At 51.8% G+C, this 19,459-nt stretch overlaps 1 protein-coding gene across 2 annotated transcripts in view; it reads left to right on the top strand.

Annotated features, from left to right (window-relative positions):
• The window catches only part of Cdc42bpb (CDC42 binding protein kinase beta), an 89,139-nt gene that overhangs the window by 32,857 nt on the left and 36,823 nt on the right, over nucleotides 1-19,459 (top strand). For both annotated transcript variants that reach the window (XM_021645529.2, XM_021645528.2), the window contains exons 3-6: nucleotides 5,718-5,801; nucleotides 6,890-6,985; nucleotides 10,659-10,807; nucleotides 19,210-19,303. In XM_021645529.2, coding sequence (XP_021501204.1) covers nucleotides 5,718-5,801; nucleotides 6,890-6,985; nucleotides 10,659-10,807; nucleotides 19,210-19,303 — 423 coding nt within the window. The remainder of the gene's footprint in view (nucleotides 1-5,717; nucleotides 5,802-6,889; nucleotides 6,986-10,658; nucleotides 10,808-19,209; nucleotides 19,304-19,459) is intronic.

The raw sequence follows: 19,459 nt of genomic DNA, 5'->3' as shown, positions 1-19,459 counted from the left end.
GCCCCTCTGACTACAGAGTCAAACCAGTGCAGTGTTCAGAGCATACCCTTTTCTGCTGAAGTCACCTCATGACACTCCCTTCACTGCAGGGCTCTGATGGACCCCGTGTCTCTTGTTCCTACCCTGCCCTCCTCCCTCTGCCTTCCTGTATCCCCTTTCTAGCCCCACCTCTCTTGGCCCCTGTAAGTGTGTTGGGTGTGGGGGGGGGGGGGCGGAGTGTAATCCAGTTCCCAGTGGCTTTTCCCTAGCTCTGGGTTTATCTTAGTCCTGCTCTGAAGTAAAAATACAATCACACACAGAACTCACAAATTTGTGCACACACTTTGTGTTCTGACAGAAGCCTGCACCTCTGGACCTAACAGATTGTCTCCATCCTGAGAGCTCTCCCCTACCTCTGATAGGCACCAGTCTTCACTTTTCACCAGTACAGACCTCTTTTGTATTTTGTTTTGGTTTTATTTTTTGGTTTTTTTGAGAGAGGGTCTCTGCTCTGCCTCCTGGAACTCACTCTGTAGACCAGGCTGGCCTCAAAGTCATGGAGGTCCGCCTGCCTCTGCCTCCAGAGTACCAGGGTTAAAGGCGAATGCCACCATCGCCTGGCCTGATGGGGAGCTTTTTATTTGAAGAGCCATGGGAGATCGAGGTTGCAGTGGCCCCTGGCTTGCTGCACCGTGAGTGGGTTTGTTATAGACAAAGAAGGTAGAGTCTGACAGAGTCAGCCAGCTGCCACCAGCACACCATTTGCTGCAGTGCTGAGGAACCTGCCAGGGCCCTGGAGCGCTGCAGCCGCACTGCCAGAGGGCACTGTGGAGAAGGAGGACGTCATAGCTGGGCACAGGAGTGATGGGTGAAGTGAAAGAAGGGACATTCCCTTGCCCAAACAGTTACTGTTGTTCAGTATGTGCCCGTGCAGAGAACTTCATTCAGCGCCCAGGGTTTTCAGTGAGTTGCCACTGAGCAGGAGGGCTCCTCCCAGATTGAAAGAACTAGGTCTCTTTCCAGGAGCCCTGCTCTCCCCTCCATGTTTTCTCTCCTACCTTCTTGGGATGCTGGGGCTCAACCCGGGGCCTCTTAAAGGCCTCACAACTTTTTTTTTTTTTAATGTTTTGAAACAGGGTCTCATTATGTAGACCAGATTGGCCAGAATTCAGAGATCTAGAGATCCACCTGCCTCTGCCTCTCAGTGCTGGGATTACAGGTGTGCACCCCACATCCAGCCAGTGTTTTTGTTGTTGTTTTAGAGGTTTTACTATTTTTGTTTCATGTGTGTGTAAGTACGGCTGTGTGAATTCATGTGCATCGTATGCATGCAGACACCCATGGAAGCCAGAGGGTGTCAGCCCGCCTCAAACCAGAGTTACAGCCTGGGCCATCTGATACGGTGCTGGGAACTGAACCTCTGCAAGGGCAGTTCCTGCTGAGCCATCTCCTCACCCCCCTGCCTTGCAGCTCATACCCCCGCCCTCAGCCCACCCCCGTAAGGCACAGTAACTCATGCCTGTAATTCAGCAGTTGGGAGGCTGAGGTAGGAGGATTACCGTGAGCTTCAGCTTGTATAGTTTATATACTCTAGGTTATATAGTCCTACCTCAAGAAAACAATAAATAAATAAACAAACAAAATTTAAAAGAAAACCCTTCTCTCTGTTCTTAGCCGCCCTTTGGTGGCCTCAGTGCCATCCATGAGTGTCCTCAGGGCCTGTGTGCTGGCCTTGGCACCCAGTGCTTCTGGCTCAGTTACCCAGCCAGCCTGCTTGTTTTCCTGTGGCCATGCACTCTTAGGCCTCCCCTACTGTAAACTAAACCTTTGTCCTCCGGCTGAGGTTACCACAGTGATGTGTCCCCGAATTGTGCCAGTCTTTGCTGGTATCTGAAAACACTGAGCAAGTCACGAAAGTATGGGCAGTTGCCAGCTGTTGGAGAGAAACGTTCTCCCCGCATGATCCTGTTGGAGTTTTGTGTTTGTGAGCACGTAATAGTTACGCTTACGGGGCAGGGTGTTTTCATCCTGAGCCTTCAGTGCGTCCCAATCAGCCAGGTCGTGGTGTTTCCCTGTGTGCCATTTCTTTGTGTTCAGAGGCTTCAGGCTCCCCTCTCCCGGCTCCTCATAGAGCACGGTCAAATTAGGCTTTCACAGGCGGCCAGTCTCCTGCTGCGCGGCACTGCCTGAGACCCTGTCCTAAGGTAGGAACATGTAGACCCAGGGGTGCTAGTCAGGGCAGCCACATGCTGAAACACCTTGACAGAAGCAACCTGGGGGAGATACTCATTTGGCTTAGCTGCCCCATCATAGTCCTTCATCGACTGCTCACGCCAGGAGCTCAGACAGGCAGGAACTGGAGGCAGGAGCTGGTGCAGAGGCCACAGAGGAGTGCTGCTCACTGGCTTGTTCTCCATGGCTTGCTCAACCTGGCACTACCCACAGTAGGCTGGGGCCACCTCAGTCACTAACTAAGAAAGTGGCCACAGCCTTGCCCACAGCCAGGGCGTACGGAGGCCTTATCTCACCTGAGGGTCCTCAGACGGTACAGCTTGTGTCCAGTTGACATCACACCAGGACTATCCTGGTGCTTTCTGGTGTTTGGTGTGCAGGTGGTTTCCAGGTAACTGCCATTGTGGGGCCATGACATACTCTCCTGCTGCCCGCCTGTGTCTCAGGAGCAGCCTTGTGTAGGGGATCTGGGACAGGAACTAGCCCTGCCCAGAGGCAGGCACCGGGTGTGAATCTGAGGGATGAGAGGGCAGCAGCTGCCTTGGCCCTGAGCACTCCTTGGGTCTCAGGGAAAACTCCCACTGGTGACCACACTGGGTGTGACTCCTGTTGTCAGGGAAGGATAAGAGTTGTAGCCAGGTGGAGCTTGGCTTGGAAGTTGGAGCCAGCCACTCTGCCTTGCTGGAGTCACGTTAAAAATCAGATGAACAAAATTTTGGAAACCATTTCACACTATGCTGCAAGTGAGCAGGCCTGGGCGTGGAGTCTGGTGTGTGTGTAGGGGTGTCCTTTTGTTAAGGGTCATCTTGTGCTTCTGCTTTCCTCCCTGTGTGTGTGTGTGTGTGTGTGTGTGTGAAAGGGAGACAGAGAAATGGGGGGAGGGGGATATTTCTGAACCATTGAAAAGAAGTTGTTTGTTCCCAATGTCTTAGCAACTAGTCTTTCTTTTCTTTTGTGGGGCTGGAGAGGAATTCAGGGCCTCGGGAGTGTGGGCCAGGCCAAGTGCCCCTGAGCCACAGCCCAAGCCCAGTGATTATTTTCGCACAGAGATTGCCGTTTGCACTCACAGTGCATACAATTAATTCAAAACAGTGTTTTGGTTGGTTTGTGGTTTTGGTTTTTTGTTTGTTTCATTCTTTTTTTGGCCTCCTTTTTGCTTCCAGCACAGGGCCAGCTTGAAGTGGTAACTTTGTTCTTACGGTCTAGGGTCAGTTTTTATTGTTGTTGTTGTTGTTTTGGATTTTTAAAGACAGGGTTTCTCTGTGTAGCCCTGGCTGTCCTGGCAGTCTCTTTGTAGACCAGGCTGGCCTCAGACTCACAGAGGTCTGTCTGCCTCTGCTTCCTGAGTGCTAGGATTAAAGGTGTATGCCACCACTGCCTGGCCTAGGATCAGCTTTTAATGCTTCATAAAATTCCTTTGCTACAATGTCTGATGTCAGACATATTTTTAGGATAGTAAATATGTGTGTGTGTGTGCGTATGTGGTATTTGAACATATCTGTACCTGGGGTCCTGGTAGAGGCCAAAGGTTGACATCAGATGTATTCTGTTCCTCCCTGTCTTATTTTCTGAGAGAGCATCTCACTGAACCTGAAATCCGTGGCCCGATCCTACCCGGGACCCAGGCTCTCTGTCTCTGCCCCCCTGCTGGGGCAGCAGTTGTGCGGCGTTGCATCGTCTATGTCCTTCCTTGGGGTTGAACTCGGGTCCTCAGGCTTCTCTTTTATGGACCAAGTCAACTCCCTAGTCTTGAGGATCATTTTTCTTTGAAATACTTGTTGTTTGAGCTGGAGAGTTTCTGGTGAGCCAAATGAGAATTTTATACCTCCCTTATTTTGTGAGTTGTTTTATAGTAAAACTTACCCCACAGGCAAGGGTTTTTCTGTACATCAAATTTTACTTGAATATTTCACTTCTACATATTCTTAATAGGTGCTTTTCTGTGGCAAACATGTCTTTTCCATGCATTTTATGGGCTGTTTTGTATGTTGTCCAGGCAGTGATTTGAGCCGGATGTGCATCTTGTGAGGAGTAAGGCCGGTGAGAGTTCCGGTATTGTATGTCTTGTTCTCAGCTTCATCTTCAGGGAGCCAGTGCTTTTCTGAAGTCAGCTCTGTCGACCTCTGCAGCCGTGAAGCCAGGGTGGCTTACAGTGGCAGCGCCTCATTCGCTGGCTCAGGAGGGAAGAGGCGCTTTGCCACAGGCCTGCACCCAGAGCTGCTGCTCCATAGGAAGTGCAGTGCGGGCCATTTTCTGTTTACCCAGGTTGCAGCAAGCTTGGCTATTGTCTCTAAGCCGTAGGTAGGTCAGCGGCAAGGGAGAGGCCTTTGCGAGGAGCCACCTGTGTTGGTGTGTGGGGAGCGTTGTGTAGGGCATATGTCCTTGACTCAGAAGGTCTAGGGTGGTGTCAGGGTCTGAAGAGCCGCTGTCATCCAGGGAAGACATTAAACTATGGCTGTCGTTTTAATGAGGGCTTTGAACTCCTGTGCCGGAGACAGAGTCCACTGCTCTTTGGGCTGCCATTTAGAGCCTCCCCCCTCAAAGTCCACATCTCTGGAAAATGGCTGTCCAGCACCCTCCCGTTAAGTATTGTGAGGACCTAGCAAGGGTCCAGACTGCTCATCATTGTCACCAGTACGTGGCACATGCTTCAGACATGTCAGCTCTCAGGGTCCCTTTTTGGTGGCTGCCACCTTGGGCAGGTAACAGTTCACAAGACCCCTAGGCCAGTGTGTGCTGTGTGAGGGCCACTAAGGAAGGTAGGTGGTTCTGCCTGAGATCGTTTCATCTATGGCTGTTAGTGCAGAGACACTCGGCCTACCTGCCACAGGGCAGCTCACGGTGTCTTGAAGGAGATGTACGAAGATCTGTGTGCGAGCAATGCACACGGAGGAATTCGTAGGGCAGTGGCACGCCTTGATGCTGCTAGTCATGATGGAGTTCACTCAGGCTTTGACAAGACCGAAAGGCCAAGAGGACTTCCTGAGAGAGGTGGTGTTACAGTTAGGCCTGAAGGGCGCTCCTGGCTCGTTCTATAGTTGTGGTGGTGCCCTGGACCCCCCTCGGCCTCTGTAAGGCCGAGACTCAGATGAGGCGCTGCTAGCTGGCAGCAGGTGGGGGCTGGCAGGGCAGGAGGGAAAGGCATAAGGAGCGTGTAGGTGGCCCTGAGTGCAGGGAGGAAGCCTGAGAACTGCAAGCCGACATAAACGGGCTGAGTTTGCTTTTACTGAAGATCGTGAGGCGTGACCCGGTGGGTGGCAGTGAGCTCCAGGTCCTGCTGCTTACTATGAAGAGGGCTTTCTAACTGAGCCCTGTGGTCTCTGCCCAGCCACAGTGTGGTTCAAGCCAGATTTTCTTGTTTAAAGAACAAATCTTTCTTTACAGAGATGACTTCTCTCTTGACTTCCCATCTGTCAGGGTTCCCAGCCAGTTAGGATCGCCATTTAAATGTGCAAGGCTTTTGAACCATTAACTAAATTTTTGTCCAATTCCAATTTGCATTTTAGGTTGCTGTTGTCAAGATGAAGAGCACTGAACGAATTTATGCAATGAAAATTCTCAACAAATGGGAGATGCTAAAGAGAGCAGAGGTAGGTACAGCGTGTGTAAGTAAGAAAATGTGGTGAGTGTGAGAAGGGACGCTGGCCGCACTGGCCACCTGAGGCGCTTCAGACAGTCGGCATGATCCACATGTGAAGGGAAACATTTGTTGGGAGCCTGTATAGTGCAGAGATTTTTGTGCCCCGAGGGGCACAAAGGGTTCGATGTGAGGAATCTGAGTAAAGAGCTGAGGGGAAGTAGCTGCTTGGCCATCTTGACACACTTTTCCATGGTTCCTGAATGCCCACACCCAGCCTCGGCCTTCCTCCAGCCTCGGCCTTCCTCTCAGCCTCAGCCTTCCATCCCTCCTCAGAGTCAGCTTGTCTTCTTCTTGGCCCTGCTCCATCCGCCATGCTCACTCCTCTTTCCTTCTCTCTGCCAGGCTCCCTTGGCTCCCCTGCCTCTGGCTAGGCCCTGTACTTTCCCAGGGCAGTCTAGGCCTCAGTGGAGCTGCAGCCTGTGGCCAGGCTCGGCCCTCTGCAGGGGGATGCTTCTGGGTGAAGGAGCACCTCCTCCTGGCAGAGCCTGCTGTAGGTTGTCACCTCTCCCATCTGCTGCCCAGACCTTCCTTGTCAGAGTCCTCTGTAGCCCTAGACTTCTTGCGTGTTTTGCCATTGATAGCTGCCACCTTGGGCAGTAAGAATGTACAAGACCCTTAGGTCAGGGTGTGTGTGTGTCTGGCTCCTGTCTGTGTGATTCTGTGTGTGGCTGTGTCTCCTGTCTGTATGTTTGTGTGTGTATGTGTCTCTTTGAGTGTATGTGCATGTATGTTTGTGCGTGTGCACGCGCCTGTGTTTTGAAGGCATCGAGAGCTGCTGCTGAATCCATGCATCTTGTCAGGTTGGTCTTCAGGTGTGGGCCACAGAGAGAGTCATTGGGGAAGGAGAGGCATCTGTGTCCTCCGTGGTCCCTGCCGGGGGCTCAGGAGAGGAAAGCACGGAGATGCTCACTGTTGGCCTCAGTGGGAGCCGCTGGGGATGGGGCTGGATAAAGAGGTCAGGCCGGGGCAGTTGGGAGGCCACAGAGAGACTGCGTGTGGACTTCTCCTGACAAGCCGGGCTGCCTTCTGTCCTCCCAGACCGCCTGCTTCCGAGAAGAGCGCGACGTGCTGGTGAACGGGGACTGCCAGTGGATCACCGCCCTGCACTACGCCTTTCAGGACGAGAACTACCTGGTAGGTGTGGCTGCTGGGGCACAGAACCCGCCAGAGACCGCTCCTCACCGTTGGCTCCTCCCTGCTTGTGTGTGTCTGTGTGAGGCGGCGGGGAGCGGGCACGGTCAGTGCGTGCTGGCCTGCGGAAAGCTGCGGGGTTTGTCTCGCGTAGTAGCGGTCAGGCAGCATTTTTAACAGGCTTCCAGAGTTTGCGCATCAGTTTTCTCAAACCGTTAGTTCGCTGCATGACTTGGTTTATACACTAAATGTTTTATGCACGAAAACACGTTCTTTTTTGTTTGTGTTTTCTTTCTCTTTGAATGGTGTGTAAGAGATTGTGTGTAAGCACCCCTGTGGCCCCCGCACCAGGAGACTGCAGCCGAGCCGTCAGCAGTCCGAGAGAGTCGACAGTGCGCGGGGACTTAGGCCGTCTCTCCTTTCTCGCTGCCATGTGGTCTCCAGAGGGGATGAGCACCGGGCGGGTCTTCTCAGGGCGGCTCGCAGGTGCCCCTGAGTCCCCCTGCTCTCACTGCAGTGTGCGTGAGTGCTTTGGAAGTGCACTTTCAGTCGGTTTGTGGTCCACGCGAGTGTAGGATTTAGCGTGCACACAGCGTGTGCACGTTGAGCTTGGCGGCTGTGGAGCAGGCCTGGGCAGCCAGTTAGAAGGGAGGCCAGGCCGAGGGTCTTGAGCCGGGGTCCTTCAGGGCCGCCTTGGTAGGAGTGAGTCCCTTCTAGGATGACCGAAGCCTGTAGAGCTGAGGCTGTTCCTGGAGTGTTCTGTGGCCCATGGAGCAGCAGGCCGTGCTTCCCCCCTGGCCAGAGCTTCTGCCTCAGCAGTGCCTATAACTGTCCCCACACCTCCCAGGGGGCCTGAGGCCTTTTTCTGTGCACATGGTTCCCCTGCTTGTTTGCCCTGTGGAGCTCCTTGGTCAAGTATTCATTCACTTGCAAAAGTGTTTTTATTCATCCTAAAATTGTTTCTTTCAAACATCAAAAGTCCCTGAGATTTGAACAGTGAGGGTGTGGCAAATGGTGTCTGTCATACTGTTTGTTTAGACTGGTGGCTTTGTTCCCTCGGAGGGCAGCTGGTATCTTCGGGCACCCGTGATACTTTAGGCCTAGGTTATAGTGCTCAGCCTTCCCAGTGATCCATGATGTAAGCCTTTGGGAGCACCCTCTTTTTACAACTGGGGTGTTGGGGGCAGAGTGTGTGGCTGTGTGCTCACAGTCTTTGCACAGAGGACGGCAGCCCTGTCAGGTCCCTGCTCTGGTTTTCTGGGACAGTTTCCTGATAACTGTCTCTGCCGGAGCATTCGTGTGTGCATTCCCCAGATCACGTGCTTTTCCGCTAGGAACTACAGGAGCTTTCCGGGGAATACCGGGCAGCATGGGTCTGTTGAGTAGACGGCAGTTTTGTTTCAGATTTCTTCCCTCAACTCGATAGTGGTGCTGTGTGACATGTAGGCAGGCGACACCAGCTGCATTCAGAATCCACACCCCCATCTCTGAGAAGATCCTCGTTCCTGGGTTACTATCAGGATGTGGCTGTGGAGAACTTGCTGCCTGAGCCGGAGCACACAGGGAGCTGTGGTGTGAGGGAGGCAAGTAGGGAGAGTGCGCCGAGCCTGTGTGCCAGTCATGCTCTGAAGCAGGCCTCCCTTGGGAGCGTGGGTCTCTGCTGCCCAGGTGCCCGTGTGTGTTCTGAATCTTGTCCAGGTAAGCCTGCCGACCACCAGCTGAAAGAGTGTAGACTCACTGACTTAGCTCCCGACGCTGCGTGACAGCAGGGTGACTCCAAACCGGCTTCCTTTGGGTCTGTCCTCTACACCGTTAATTTCCTTTCCAGAGCTTGTTTTCCAGAAAGCCGACAGTCAGAGCAGCCCTGTTCCAGCAGCTGGCGCTCTGTGTTTAGGTAGACGTGGAGACCTTGGTGCTGACTCTCGCCCCCGTCCCCTTGAGGGCCGCTGGTTCTTCTAGGTCCTCTCTCCTCCTGCCCCAAGAATGTCCTTCAGCAGCCGCTGACTCGTCCTCAGGGTTCTAGGCTGTCTGCCCACTGTTTTCAGTCCCCACCACCCGTCCAGGTGCAACACCTCCCTGCCTGAATGGCTCAGGGTTTCAGTGACCCCCACCACTGCTGAGCTCTTGCTACAAGTTCTGGCTGCATCCCTCCCTGCAACCAGGCTTGGGCCTGGTCGTCACTGTCCTTTGCTCCAGCTGCCACATACCACATTCATCTCTTCCCTCCTGCCCTCCCCCCCCCCCCCGGCTCTCCCTCCAGCCGTGAAGCCAGTGCCCCATAGTCTGTGCTCAGTAGCTTCTGGCCACGCAGCTGGGCCAGACAGGCTTGTTTCAGTCCCTTCCACTGCTCTCTGCTTGCCATGGTCTTCCTTTAGTGAAAAGAACCTTGCTGAGCAAGGGCATTGTCCGCTCCCCACACCTTGTCCCCTGCTCCTTCCTCTAGGAGTAGCGACAGGCCCAGTGTTGAAGCAGGCAGGGTTGGAGAGAGAAACCCTTTGGCAGATGCCCACCGAAAGGCCTTTGTGCAGCAAGGTGTTGGAGACAGACGTGCTGCTCAGGACCCTGCCCTTAGGAGCACCGTTGGTTGGGAAGGAAGGCTTTGTGGAGGAGGGGACCCCTGAGGGGAATTTCGGAAGCTGCGTGAGAGCTGTTGGTCACACTCTTTAGGACAGGAGTGCTGCATTTTGCTCACACCCAGGGGCCACTCTCAGACGGTGGCATGGATCTCACTTTAGATTTATAGGGCGTTCATCCTCTGACCTGTTGAGACTGTGGACCTAAGTTGGGACGAGGGGAGGACTGGCAGAGCGCAGCTGTCGCACAGAGTAGAGCTGGCACTGCATTGAATCTCAGTCCTCAGCTAGCCAGTGGGCACGCTTTCCTGTCATGGTGACTTAAACGTTAGGCTGCCAGATGAGACAGTCTGTTTCTCTGTGTGTCCCCAGTAGTGGGGCTGTGGACTGCCAACCTAGCTGTGGCTTGCAGTGACCCTCCCGTCCCACAGCTCTCTGATGGGATGAGATGCTTCCATTATGGCCTCTGCAGCTCTGGGATTCTCTGGCATGAGTCTGAGTGCTGCTGGGAGAGGCTGTTCTTGAGCAGCATGTCCATGCAGGCACACTGTGTGCCCCACACTGTGGCCTGCGGCTGTCGAGTGAAGGGAGACACTGAGCTCATTAGCTGGGGACGTTTCTCCATATGGAACAAGAGCTGTCTGTCCTGCTTGTGGCGGAACCCCAAGTGCCTGCCTCACTGCTCTTTGATGACATTCTCTTTTCAGTGAGAGCTGTTGGTGTCTGTGGTTTTAGAAAGCACGTCCCTGCTCTGAGCAGTGTCCTGTGAGTCAAGGACCTGAGGACTGAGTCCTGCAGAGCTGGACAGTCTGAAGCGCCCGAGCTTTCGACCCTGGTTCTTAACGGCCTTCTTGTGTTAGCGATGCCTTCAGCCTGTCTTCACTGGCCAGCGTGTTGTGTGGTGACACCTCTTCTCTGCTTGCGTGTGTGTGGACGGCAGCAGCACAGCACATCAGGATGCTCTGTGAGAGAGGAGGTCACTAAAGTGCTCATCATCCTCGCACACTGGAGCCTGGCGTAGGAGGCCAGCCCTGACGGCCTCCTGGGCAGCTCACGGTCAGGCTTGCTGTTAAGAGCTGTCCTCTCCTCTTTCTGATTCACAGTACTTGGTTATGGACTACTATGTGGGTGGTGATCTGCTGACGCTGCTGAGTAAGTTTGAAGACAAGCTGCCAGAAGACATGGCAAGGTTCTACATCGGCGAAATGGTGTTGGCCATTGATTCGATACATCAGCTCCACTATGTGCACAGGTGACCACCTTCCCATTACAACTCGTGAATATTATGTTAAACGTTCAGAGTCTCCTTTTGGAGTTCTAGCCTCAGGCCTCAGGTTCCAGGAGTCCTGCAGGTGACCAGTCCTTACTGAGTGACTAAGTGCGGGCACAGGGTGACTTGTCCATGTCACATCTTGAACCCCACAACACCCAGAAGGTTTGGGCTTGCATTGCTCCGGTTGTGGTAGTCTGATTTCCAACAGCTGCGCCATCTTGGCTTTTAGGGTTCCCTTGGCAGAGCCCTTCCCTGCTGGCCTGCCCTCCCCGGCACTCCCGCAATCCCATCCCACTGCACCTCCACGCCCTCAGCCGACCAAGCCGGCCCTGGAGCCCTCATAGGGAGGAGAGGGTTGAGCATAGGTGGTTCGGTCATGGCAGTGTTTCCGGAAAGGCCAGAAGAATGGCTGCTCCCAGGGCAGCCCTTTCCTTTCTCAGATTGCCCCGTTGGTAGAATAACTTCTGGTGGAATCACTGTGCAAGGATTGCTTGACCGTCGCAGCCGAGTCTGTGACGTATAAAGGTGGACGTTTTTAAAGAGAGAGAGTGTGTGTGTGTGTGCGCGTGCGTGCGTGCGTGTCTGTCTGTCTGTCTATGCTGGGAGCCACACTTCTGTCCTAGAGAGCAGCAGATGCTTAACCATCGAGCCATCTCTCCAGCCTCTAAAATTCCTTTCTTTATTTTATTTTAGTGTGTGTGCGTGTGCACACCTTATTGACTTGAGACAGTGTCTCCTACTGAACTGGAAGCCGTTTAATCTAGGCCAGACAGCCAGTGAGCTCTCAGGATCTTCCTGTCTTTTCCCAGGGTTGGGTTTACAGACACAGATTGTTATAGTCTCTACATGGGTGTGGGGGATTTGAACTCATGCCCTCAGGCTTACAGAGCAGGTACTTTTAACCACTGAACCGTCTTCCTAGCCCAGACTATACATCCTTTCTTTGTTTTTGCTGTTTGGTTGGTTTTTGTCTTTTTGAGACTGGGTTTCTCTGTGTGATGGCCCTGGCTGCCCTGGACTCAGTCCGAGGACCAGGCTGGCTGACAGCACACACCGTGTGCCACCTTTAGTTTTGTGTCTGTTGTTAGATTTGTTTGTTTTAGCGGTGCATGTGCTGCAGTGCGTGTGGTGATCAGAAGACAAATGCCAGGAGGTGGTCTCTCCGGCTCCATTCAAGGATTGACTCGGGACTTTAGGCTTGGCCGCCAGCGATTGTACCCGCTGAGCCATCCTGTCGGCCCAAGTCTGTATCTTCGGGTCAGTTTTTATTTCCCTGGCGTAAGTGTGCTCCTGGTTTCTCTCTACTTTTCTGAGAGTCTGTCACTGAGCCCTGTAGACTAATCCGTGTTAAAAAGCTCTGTGCACACGGAAGGAATGTCTTCCTTATTGGTGCTTCGTTCTTCTTCAGTCTTGCTCTCCTGGGCAAAACCTGGAGAGGGTTTTGAGTGAAGAGGTGCTCTCGTGCCTGAAATCGTGGCCTGTGTTTTTCTTTTGTGAAGCTCATTTTCTGTCGTGATTTTGTGAGAAGGGGACTTGAGAGGTCGCGTCTGTTCCATCCATACTGGTGTCTTGGGCTCGCCTCTGGAGAGTGCCCGGCTGCGTGTCATTTCCAGGATTTTGACATTGCAGCACCTACGTCCTCCTTGTCCACGAAGCTCTGCAGAGATAAAGGTCTCTGGTGTTAATGTGTTCGTGTGTTCCTGGATTTCTGGGGTGGGCCCAGGGCCTGTGTGAGCTGAGCGTCCATTGTGGTCTTCTGGGCTTATAGCATCTGCCGAGGCTTCAGGCCTCTGTGAGACTCCTCAGGGGAGCACAGCACCCACACTGAGAGTGCTGCTCCATTGCCAGGGGCTGCAACAAGTCCCAGGGGCTGGCACCGGCCCCAGCGTACCCAGGGGAGTGGCCTCAGAGTGTATGTGCCCCTGTGGTGCAGAGAGATTGGCCGGTGCATCTCCCCACACATGTGAGCCTGCCGTAGGTATGCCTGCTTCTGTGGGCCATTGCCGTTCTTGGATTACTGTGGGCATGCCTGCTTCTGTGAGCCATTGCCATTCTTGGATTACTGTGGGCATGTCTGTTTCTGAGGGCCATTGCTGTTCTTGGATTACTGTGGGCATGCCTGCTTCTGTGAGCCATTGCAGTTCTTGGATTACTGTGGGCATGTCTGCTTCCATACAATTGCAGTTCTTGGATTACTGTGGGCATGCCTGCTTCTGAGGGCCATTGCAGTTCTTGGATTACTGTGGGCATGCCTGCTTCTGAGGGCCATTGCAGTTCTTGGATTACTGTGGGCATGTCTGCTTCTGTGGGCCATTGCAGTTCTTGGATTACTGTAGGTTACTATTTTCTTTACTGGGGCTCTGGCATAGAGCTTCACCTTCTCCCACTGAACCATCATACACAGCCGCTTTGTCCTGAGACAGTTTCCATCAGTTGCCCAGGCAGGCCTTGTCCTTGTCGTCTTCCTGAGTAGCTGGGATCATAGGTGTGTGTGCTGCCAGGCCTGGCTTCCGCAGTCCGATAACGTCTGTGAGTACATATCTATGTGTGTGTGCTGTGTGCACACCATGTATGTATGGGAGTCTGCAGATGCCAGCTGCTTGTCACCTGCCCAGCATGTGTACTAGGAGGCAAACGGGGTCCTCTAGAAGAGCAACGAGTGTTCGTCATCACCAGCCCGTGGGCAGGGTGGGCGAGTGGCCGTGTGTGACAGTGGATTGTGGAGACAGGACGACAGCCTTGTGGGGTTGTTTCTCCCCTCGTGCCTTATGTGGGTTCCAGGACTAGAACTCAGGCCGTCACACTAGCTGTGGTTCCTAATGTTTAGATTTTCTATTCTGTCTCTAACAAAGATGCCCGTCTCATAATACAGAGAGAAATGCCTTGGAACTTGTCACAGGCCTCTAGGGATATTAATTAGGTCATATTTTAAATACTTTATTCTTCCCCTGTTTTCTCCTGTCTAGAAAACTCCTTTTTTTCCGTTTTCTTTTTTCTTTTTTTTTTTTTAACTTGTTTGTCAGTGTGCATGCTTGTGTGCTGCTTGTCTTTGCATGTGTCACATGTGTGTAAGGCTCGTGGAGGCCAGAAGAAGGCATCAGCTCCCAGGAACTGGTGTTAAAGGCAGCTGTGAGCTGCCCTGTGTGAGTGCAGAAGCCAATCCTGAGCCATCTCTCCCACCCTCCCGTATTTGTAATCAGCCACACACAAGTTCTGTTCTGTCGTTTGACCTCTAGGAGGAAGCATGCCTAATTCAAAACCTCTCTTCTTCCTCAAACCAGCTCAAATCAGATTGTCTATCAATGACCCATCTAAGGGTGAAACCCAGTAAGGTGTAATGCTGTGCCCTCTCAGGACGGTGTGCTCAGGAAGGTGAAACTGTATTTGGCAGTGTCGCAAGTAAGTGAGTCTCTTGAGCACACAAATGGCAGCTCTGGTGAACTCAACAGTAGGGCTCAGGCCACAGCTTGGCTCCTTTTTTCTTCCTCTGTGGCTGTGGGTCACAACCCCTGTGGGGGTCAAAGGACCCTTTCACAGGGCGCTCATGTCAGATACTTATATTTTGATTCATATCAGTAACAGAATTACAGTTATAAAATAGCAATGAAATTATTTTATGGTGGGGGGGTTTCACCACAACTTGAGGAAGTGCATTGAAGGGTCGCAGCGTTAGGAAGCTGAGAGGTGCCGCTCTGTGGGCTGTGACAACTCTGCCCTGCCCCTTTCTTCACAGTTGGATTCCCACAGGCCTCACAGCGACTACCTGGCACCCAAGGAAAGCACCCCGGCCAGTGTGCGCAGCTCATTCCTAAGATTTCAGCCAGGAAAAGCAGAGGTCATGTTACACAGGCAGGCTGATGATGTAGCTGAGCTGCAAGCTAGGATGTGGGCATCAGAGGGCAAAAGCAGCCCAGGAAAACACAAACAAGGAAGGACAGAGAGCAGAGTAGAAGATAAAGTGCAAGAAACTCACTGAAGGCGTGACACTAGCCGGGAGCCCCTTGCACAGCTACTTGGTGATGCTTTCTGGAGATGGACTGCAGCCCAGGAAGCTCTGTACAGGGTGGTCTTCATCATTCATCTTTTTGTTTTTAAAGCTGCGATGAACAGGAATTTGGTTTGTAGATTGATAGGTAGGTAATGTCCACAGCCCAGGAGAGGAGACAGCACAGCAGTGATTGACCGTTCTCCTTCTGTAGCAAGAGGCGGTGTCTGTCCCACAGCAGGCTTGATTGTGACATTGACGTGAGGCAGGTGCTGTGTCTGGCAGATGCTTGATTCTGACCAAGGTGTCCCTTAAGCCATTGCCCTAGTTATTTATGGTCTGAATGCAGGCACAGGCACGCATGGAAGCTAGACAACAGATTGGAGGAGCCATTGTTTTACCATGCGGATCCCAGGGGTCAAACTTAGGAGGTCCTCTGGCTTGCAGGCCATTGCCTTTACCCACTTAACCATCCCACTGGCTCCTGGTTAATTTGAGTAGCTATATGTGGCAAGAGACTACTGTGTAGAACCTTGGAAATGTAAATCAGCTTTGTCTGTTTTTAAGTGTATATCCTGAGCCATGCTATATATAAATTACTGTGGGTTTTTTTTTTTTTTCTGCTGCTAATATTTCTTTTTTTTTTTAATATACTTTACTCACTTTGTATCCTCCTAAATTAATTGTTTTTGAGGTGAGGTCTTGCCAACACAATGGCCTGGAGCTTGGGATTCTTTTGCCCCAGCCTCCACAATGCTGAGCTCACAGGCAGGTACCGTCACCCCAACTTCTGTACGTAGACTTCGTTATCTTCTTCCCAGACATTGGATTTAGGCCTTCACACATGCCAGCAAGTGTTCTACTGGGCTGTATACCCAGCTCTAAAATTGTCTTCTAAAATGATGTTGGAAGTAATTCCCGGTTCATACAGTGTTGACAGAAAAGTACAAAAGCATCTCCCCAGATTCCCATGCGCTAACACGTTAGCCTAGTGTCTCCTCTTCCTGTGTGTACACACAGATCTACACCGAATTTTCCAATTCATCTTACAACACATTGTTGTATGTGTCAGATGTTTTAGGATTTTGGTTTGACTTTGAGACAGGGTCTTTATTATACATAGCTATGGCTGTCCTGGACTTGCTGTGTAGACCAGACTGGCCTCAAACTCACAGAGCTCCATCTGCCTCGGGAGTACGGGATTAAGGGCAGGTGCCACTCCACCCAGCAAGGGAAGCTTGATCTTACCTTCTGGGTTCACATTTCATCCTGATCCTTATATTACTCTTCTGTCACTGTGCTAAAGCACCATGACCACAGCGATTTCAGAAAGACAAAGTTTCTTTTGGCTTACGGTTCCAGGTGGGTAAGAGGCCATGTTGGCAGAGTTGGGGCCCGGGAACCCAAAGTCAAAAGCTTACACATTGAACTGTAGGCAGGGAATAGAAAGGGGAGGGAGCTGCAAGTGGCTGGTTGTTAGCCTCTCAAAGCTGCCTCCAATGCCACACCGCTTCCTAGGAGGCTGTGCAGACCACGTGTCCAAATGCCCGAGCCTGTGAGTGCCATTGTTGTGTCCTCCTGTTACAGTCGAGCCTAGGATCACATCAGCTCCCATCTTTTTGACCTTTTAAACCTGGAATTGTTCTCTTGCTCTCTCTGCTTTTTATGAACATGGTGCTTTTAAAGACTACTGTACCCCACTCTTTTGTAATAGAACCAGGAGTAGCTGGTCCTCTGGTTTTAGAGTAAAGCTTTCTTCAGTTTGTGCTCTGCAGATACCATCCATCAGCTCTGAGACAGCGATGGACCAGGCCACCCAGCAAAGCTTCTGTTGGGCTTTTCTTGCACTTCTTGTGCAGGAGGCACTTTGAACCTGTGCACATCTCCTCCTGCTCCTGTGTCCTCACCATCTGAGTGGCCCCCATCAGGTTCTGCCTGGGCCTGGCTTCCCTGCGGCACAGGTAGACTTGTAGTTCCAGGCCCTCCAACCCATCTTCTGCTACAAGGAAGCTTCTCGAGGATTCCCTGCTTGTTTCCGGTGTGTGTTCCTGCAGGAAGTTTGCAAGTGCTCTCAACTGCTGAGCCAGCATTGATCTCCTGCTCTGCTGTATGCAGATGCCCTGGTATTGTTGGGACCCCTGTTGTATGGCCCCGGGTGACCGTGTCTCCATTCGGCTGTGGCTGTGTCTGCAGAGTAATTACAGAACCAGTATTTCTCCATCAGAAGAGCTGCCTGCTGCCGGAGCCATCTATTCCATGCTGCTGATCCCCTTTGCTTTCTAGTCGGTAGCGTATGAGATGCTGTTTCCTCTGTATCCATGCCAACAGAGTATGCTTCAGTGTTGCCATGTGATGAAGAATCAAAAGCACACAGTTGTATTTTTCTTTTGTGTGTGTGTGTGTGAAGTTGGACATTTTTACACGTGTGTGGGTCTACCATTGAGTTCTTTGTTCTCACTTCACCAGGATTTCTGCCATTTCTTTGATATAGAAATATTTGTCTTTTATCTGTCATCCTTGGGTTTTCTCCATTCTCTCTCTCGCATTTATTTATTTTTTATCTTTAATCATGTGGATTTGTGCATGTCAGTTCGGGTGCCCCACAGAAGCCGGTGGTTAACAGGCAGTTATGATCTGCCTGACTCCATCCTGTTCTAAACTATGAGCTGGCCCTCCAGCCCTTCCCTCTCTTTAAAAAGCAACATTTGCCTGTTTAGCCCAGGGAAGCCTTGAACTCATGATCCTCCAGTGTCATCCTTTCATGCTGGGATTAACAGACATGTACCATCTGGGCATTCTGTCTCTTCAGGGATGCTTCTGGGTGTTCGGTCCAACCTGCACTCTCTACCCTGGTTCCTCAGCACAGGCTTCATGGATTCCACCCCAGGAGCTTCTCAGACCTCCTTTTCTTCAGGGTTTTTCTTGCCATTTTACTGTGCTAATTTTTCCATAGGAATTTTAGTGTCATCTTCCTTGGGTCTACAGAAACAGGACATTGCTTTGGTATTTTAATCTCTGGGCTCTCACCACATTCATCTCTACTTTGTCATGTTCTTATTAGGTTCTCTCTCAGATGAACCCTGTTTTATTACCTGGTTTCCTTGTTTGCTGGCCCCTTTGCTGGCTCCCACCCCAGTGTTCAGCTCCCCTGTCTGCCCTCCGGCCTCTCTCATCTTGGTCTTCCTTCCATCGGTGCTTTCCATTAGGTCTTGATTTAAACTTAGTTTTCCTTAAGCATCTTGTAAATTAATGTTCATGTAGGGTCACAGTTTATTTTTTTCTTCTATTTCTTCCTTTTTAGTTTTTTTCTGCTATGGCATTTTGGTTCCTCTCCTGACCTTTCCCCTTCTTTATGTCCTATCTTTGCTTCCTTCCTTTTCCCCCTTCTCTTTCCTTCTAGTCTCACACGCAGCCCAGGCTGACCTCAAACTCATGATCCTGTAGCCTCGCCTTTCTGAGTGTGTTACACCTGACCTGTTTCTTTTCTCTTTCGTGTCTGTGTGAAGGTATTTACTTCAGGCTCAAGTGTTCCGGCTTTCCCCTGCTTTGCTTCGTTTCTTGGTAAGAATTGCTGTCCTTGGCTGGTTTGTGCTGGAGTCCCTATGTTGCCCGCAGGCCTCTTCCATGTTTCCGTACATATTCTGCCTGTTCTACATGGTGCTGCTGGAAGCAGACTTGAGCGTGGCTTTGGGAGATTGTTCTCTTGCTTTCAGAACGGTCTGTAATGATCTTCTCAGTGCTGTGACTAGGCCTCGGCCCAGCATTTGGGCATATAGAAAGGCAGTCGACATCGTGGGGCTGAGCGTCCTGCCTTGGTGTGTGAGTGTGCCATTTGCTGCGGTGGCCGGCTGTGCATAGGCTGCTCGGCTTCTGTGTCCACATGGATCCTCAGCCCACAGCAGTCTGCCCACATCTTGCCCAGCTCCGTTATTTCTTCATTATTGATCCTCCATGGTGGATCCTTCCTCATGCTGCATGTCCTTGATCTCCTTTATGTTTCTCCATAGCTCGCTCCACAGACTACGGAGTGTGATGCCATCTGAGGAGGGGGTGGGGGGTGCAGGCTAGAAGAGGACTTCAGCTCCCTCGGGGCTGCTTGCAGGCGTTTGTGGAACCCTTGGCGATTATGAGGTCGCTGGGACCTGAAGGCCGAACATCGAGCACTCTTAACTACCGAGCCATCTCCCCAATTCTTAGATGTTATTTCCTGACCCTGCGGCCAATGAGCGCCTCAGGAAGGCAGGGGACATTCAGGGAAGCTTAGCCAGGGCCCAGGTGACAGGAGGTGACTGCTGCTGGGAGAAAAGGGTGCCCTGGTGGCCCCGCTGCTGGGCTGCTCCAGTTCCCCGCCCCGCCCGCTGAGGCGGCTAACTCACTCTACCTATTTCACCAACAGAGACATTAAGCCTGACAATGTCCTTCTGGACGTGAATGGCCATATCCGCCTGGCTGACTTCGGATCGTGTCTGAAGATGAATGATGATGGAACTGTAGGTATTTTTTTGTTGAAGACTACCATTTGCTTTTGAGTTTGGCTTGTAGCTAAAAGGGAGTCCAAGCGTTCAGCTTGAGATAAAACGAAGAAAACCAGGGTTATTAATTGAATTAAGAAAATGGACCTGTTCAGGAGACGATGGGAATTTTTT

The sequence above is a fragment of the Meriones unguiculatus genome, chromosome 7 (genome assembly GCF_030254825.1).
Source record: "Meriones unguiculatus strain TT.TT164.6M chromosome 7, Bangor_MerUng_6.1, whole genome shotgun sequence".
Classification (NCBI taxonomy): Eukaryota; Metazoa; Chordata; class Mammalia; order Rodentia; family Muridae; genus Meriones; species Meriones unguiculatus.
Note: the sequence above shows the minus strand (reverse complement) of the source record. Positions and strands in the feature narration are given on the sequence as shown.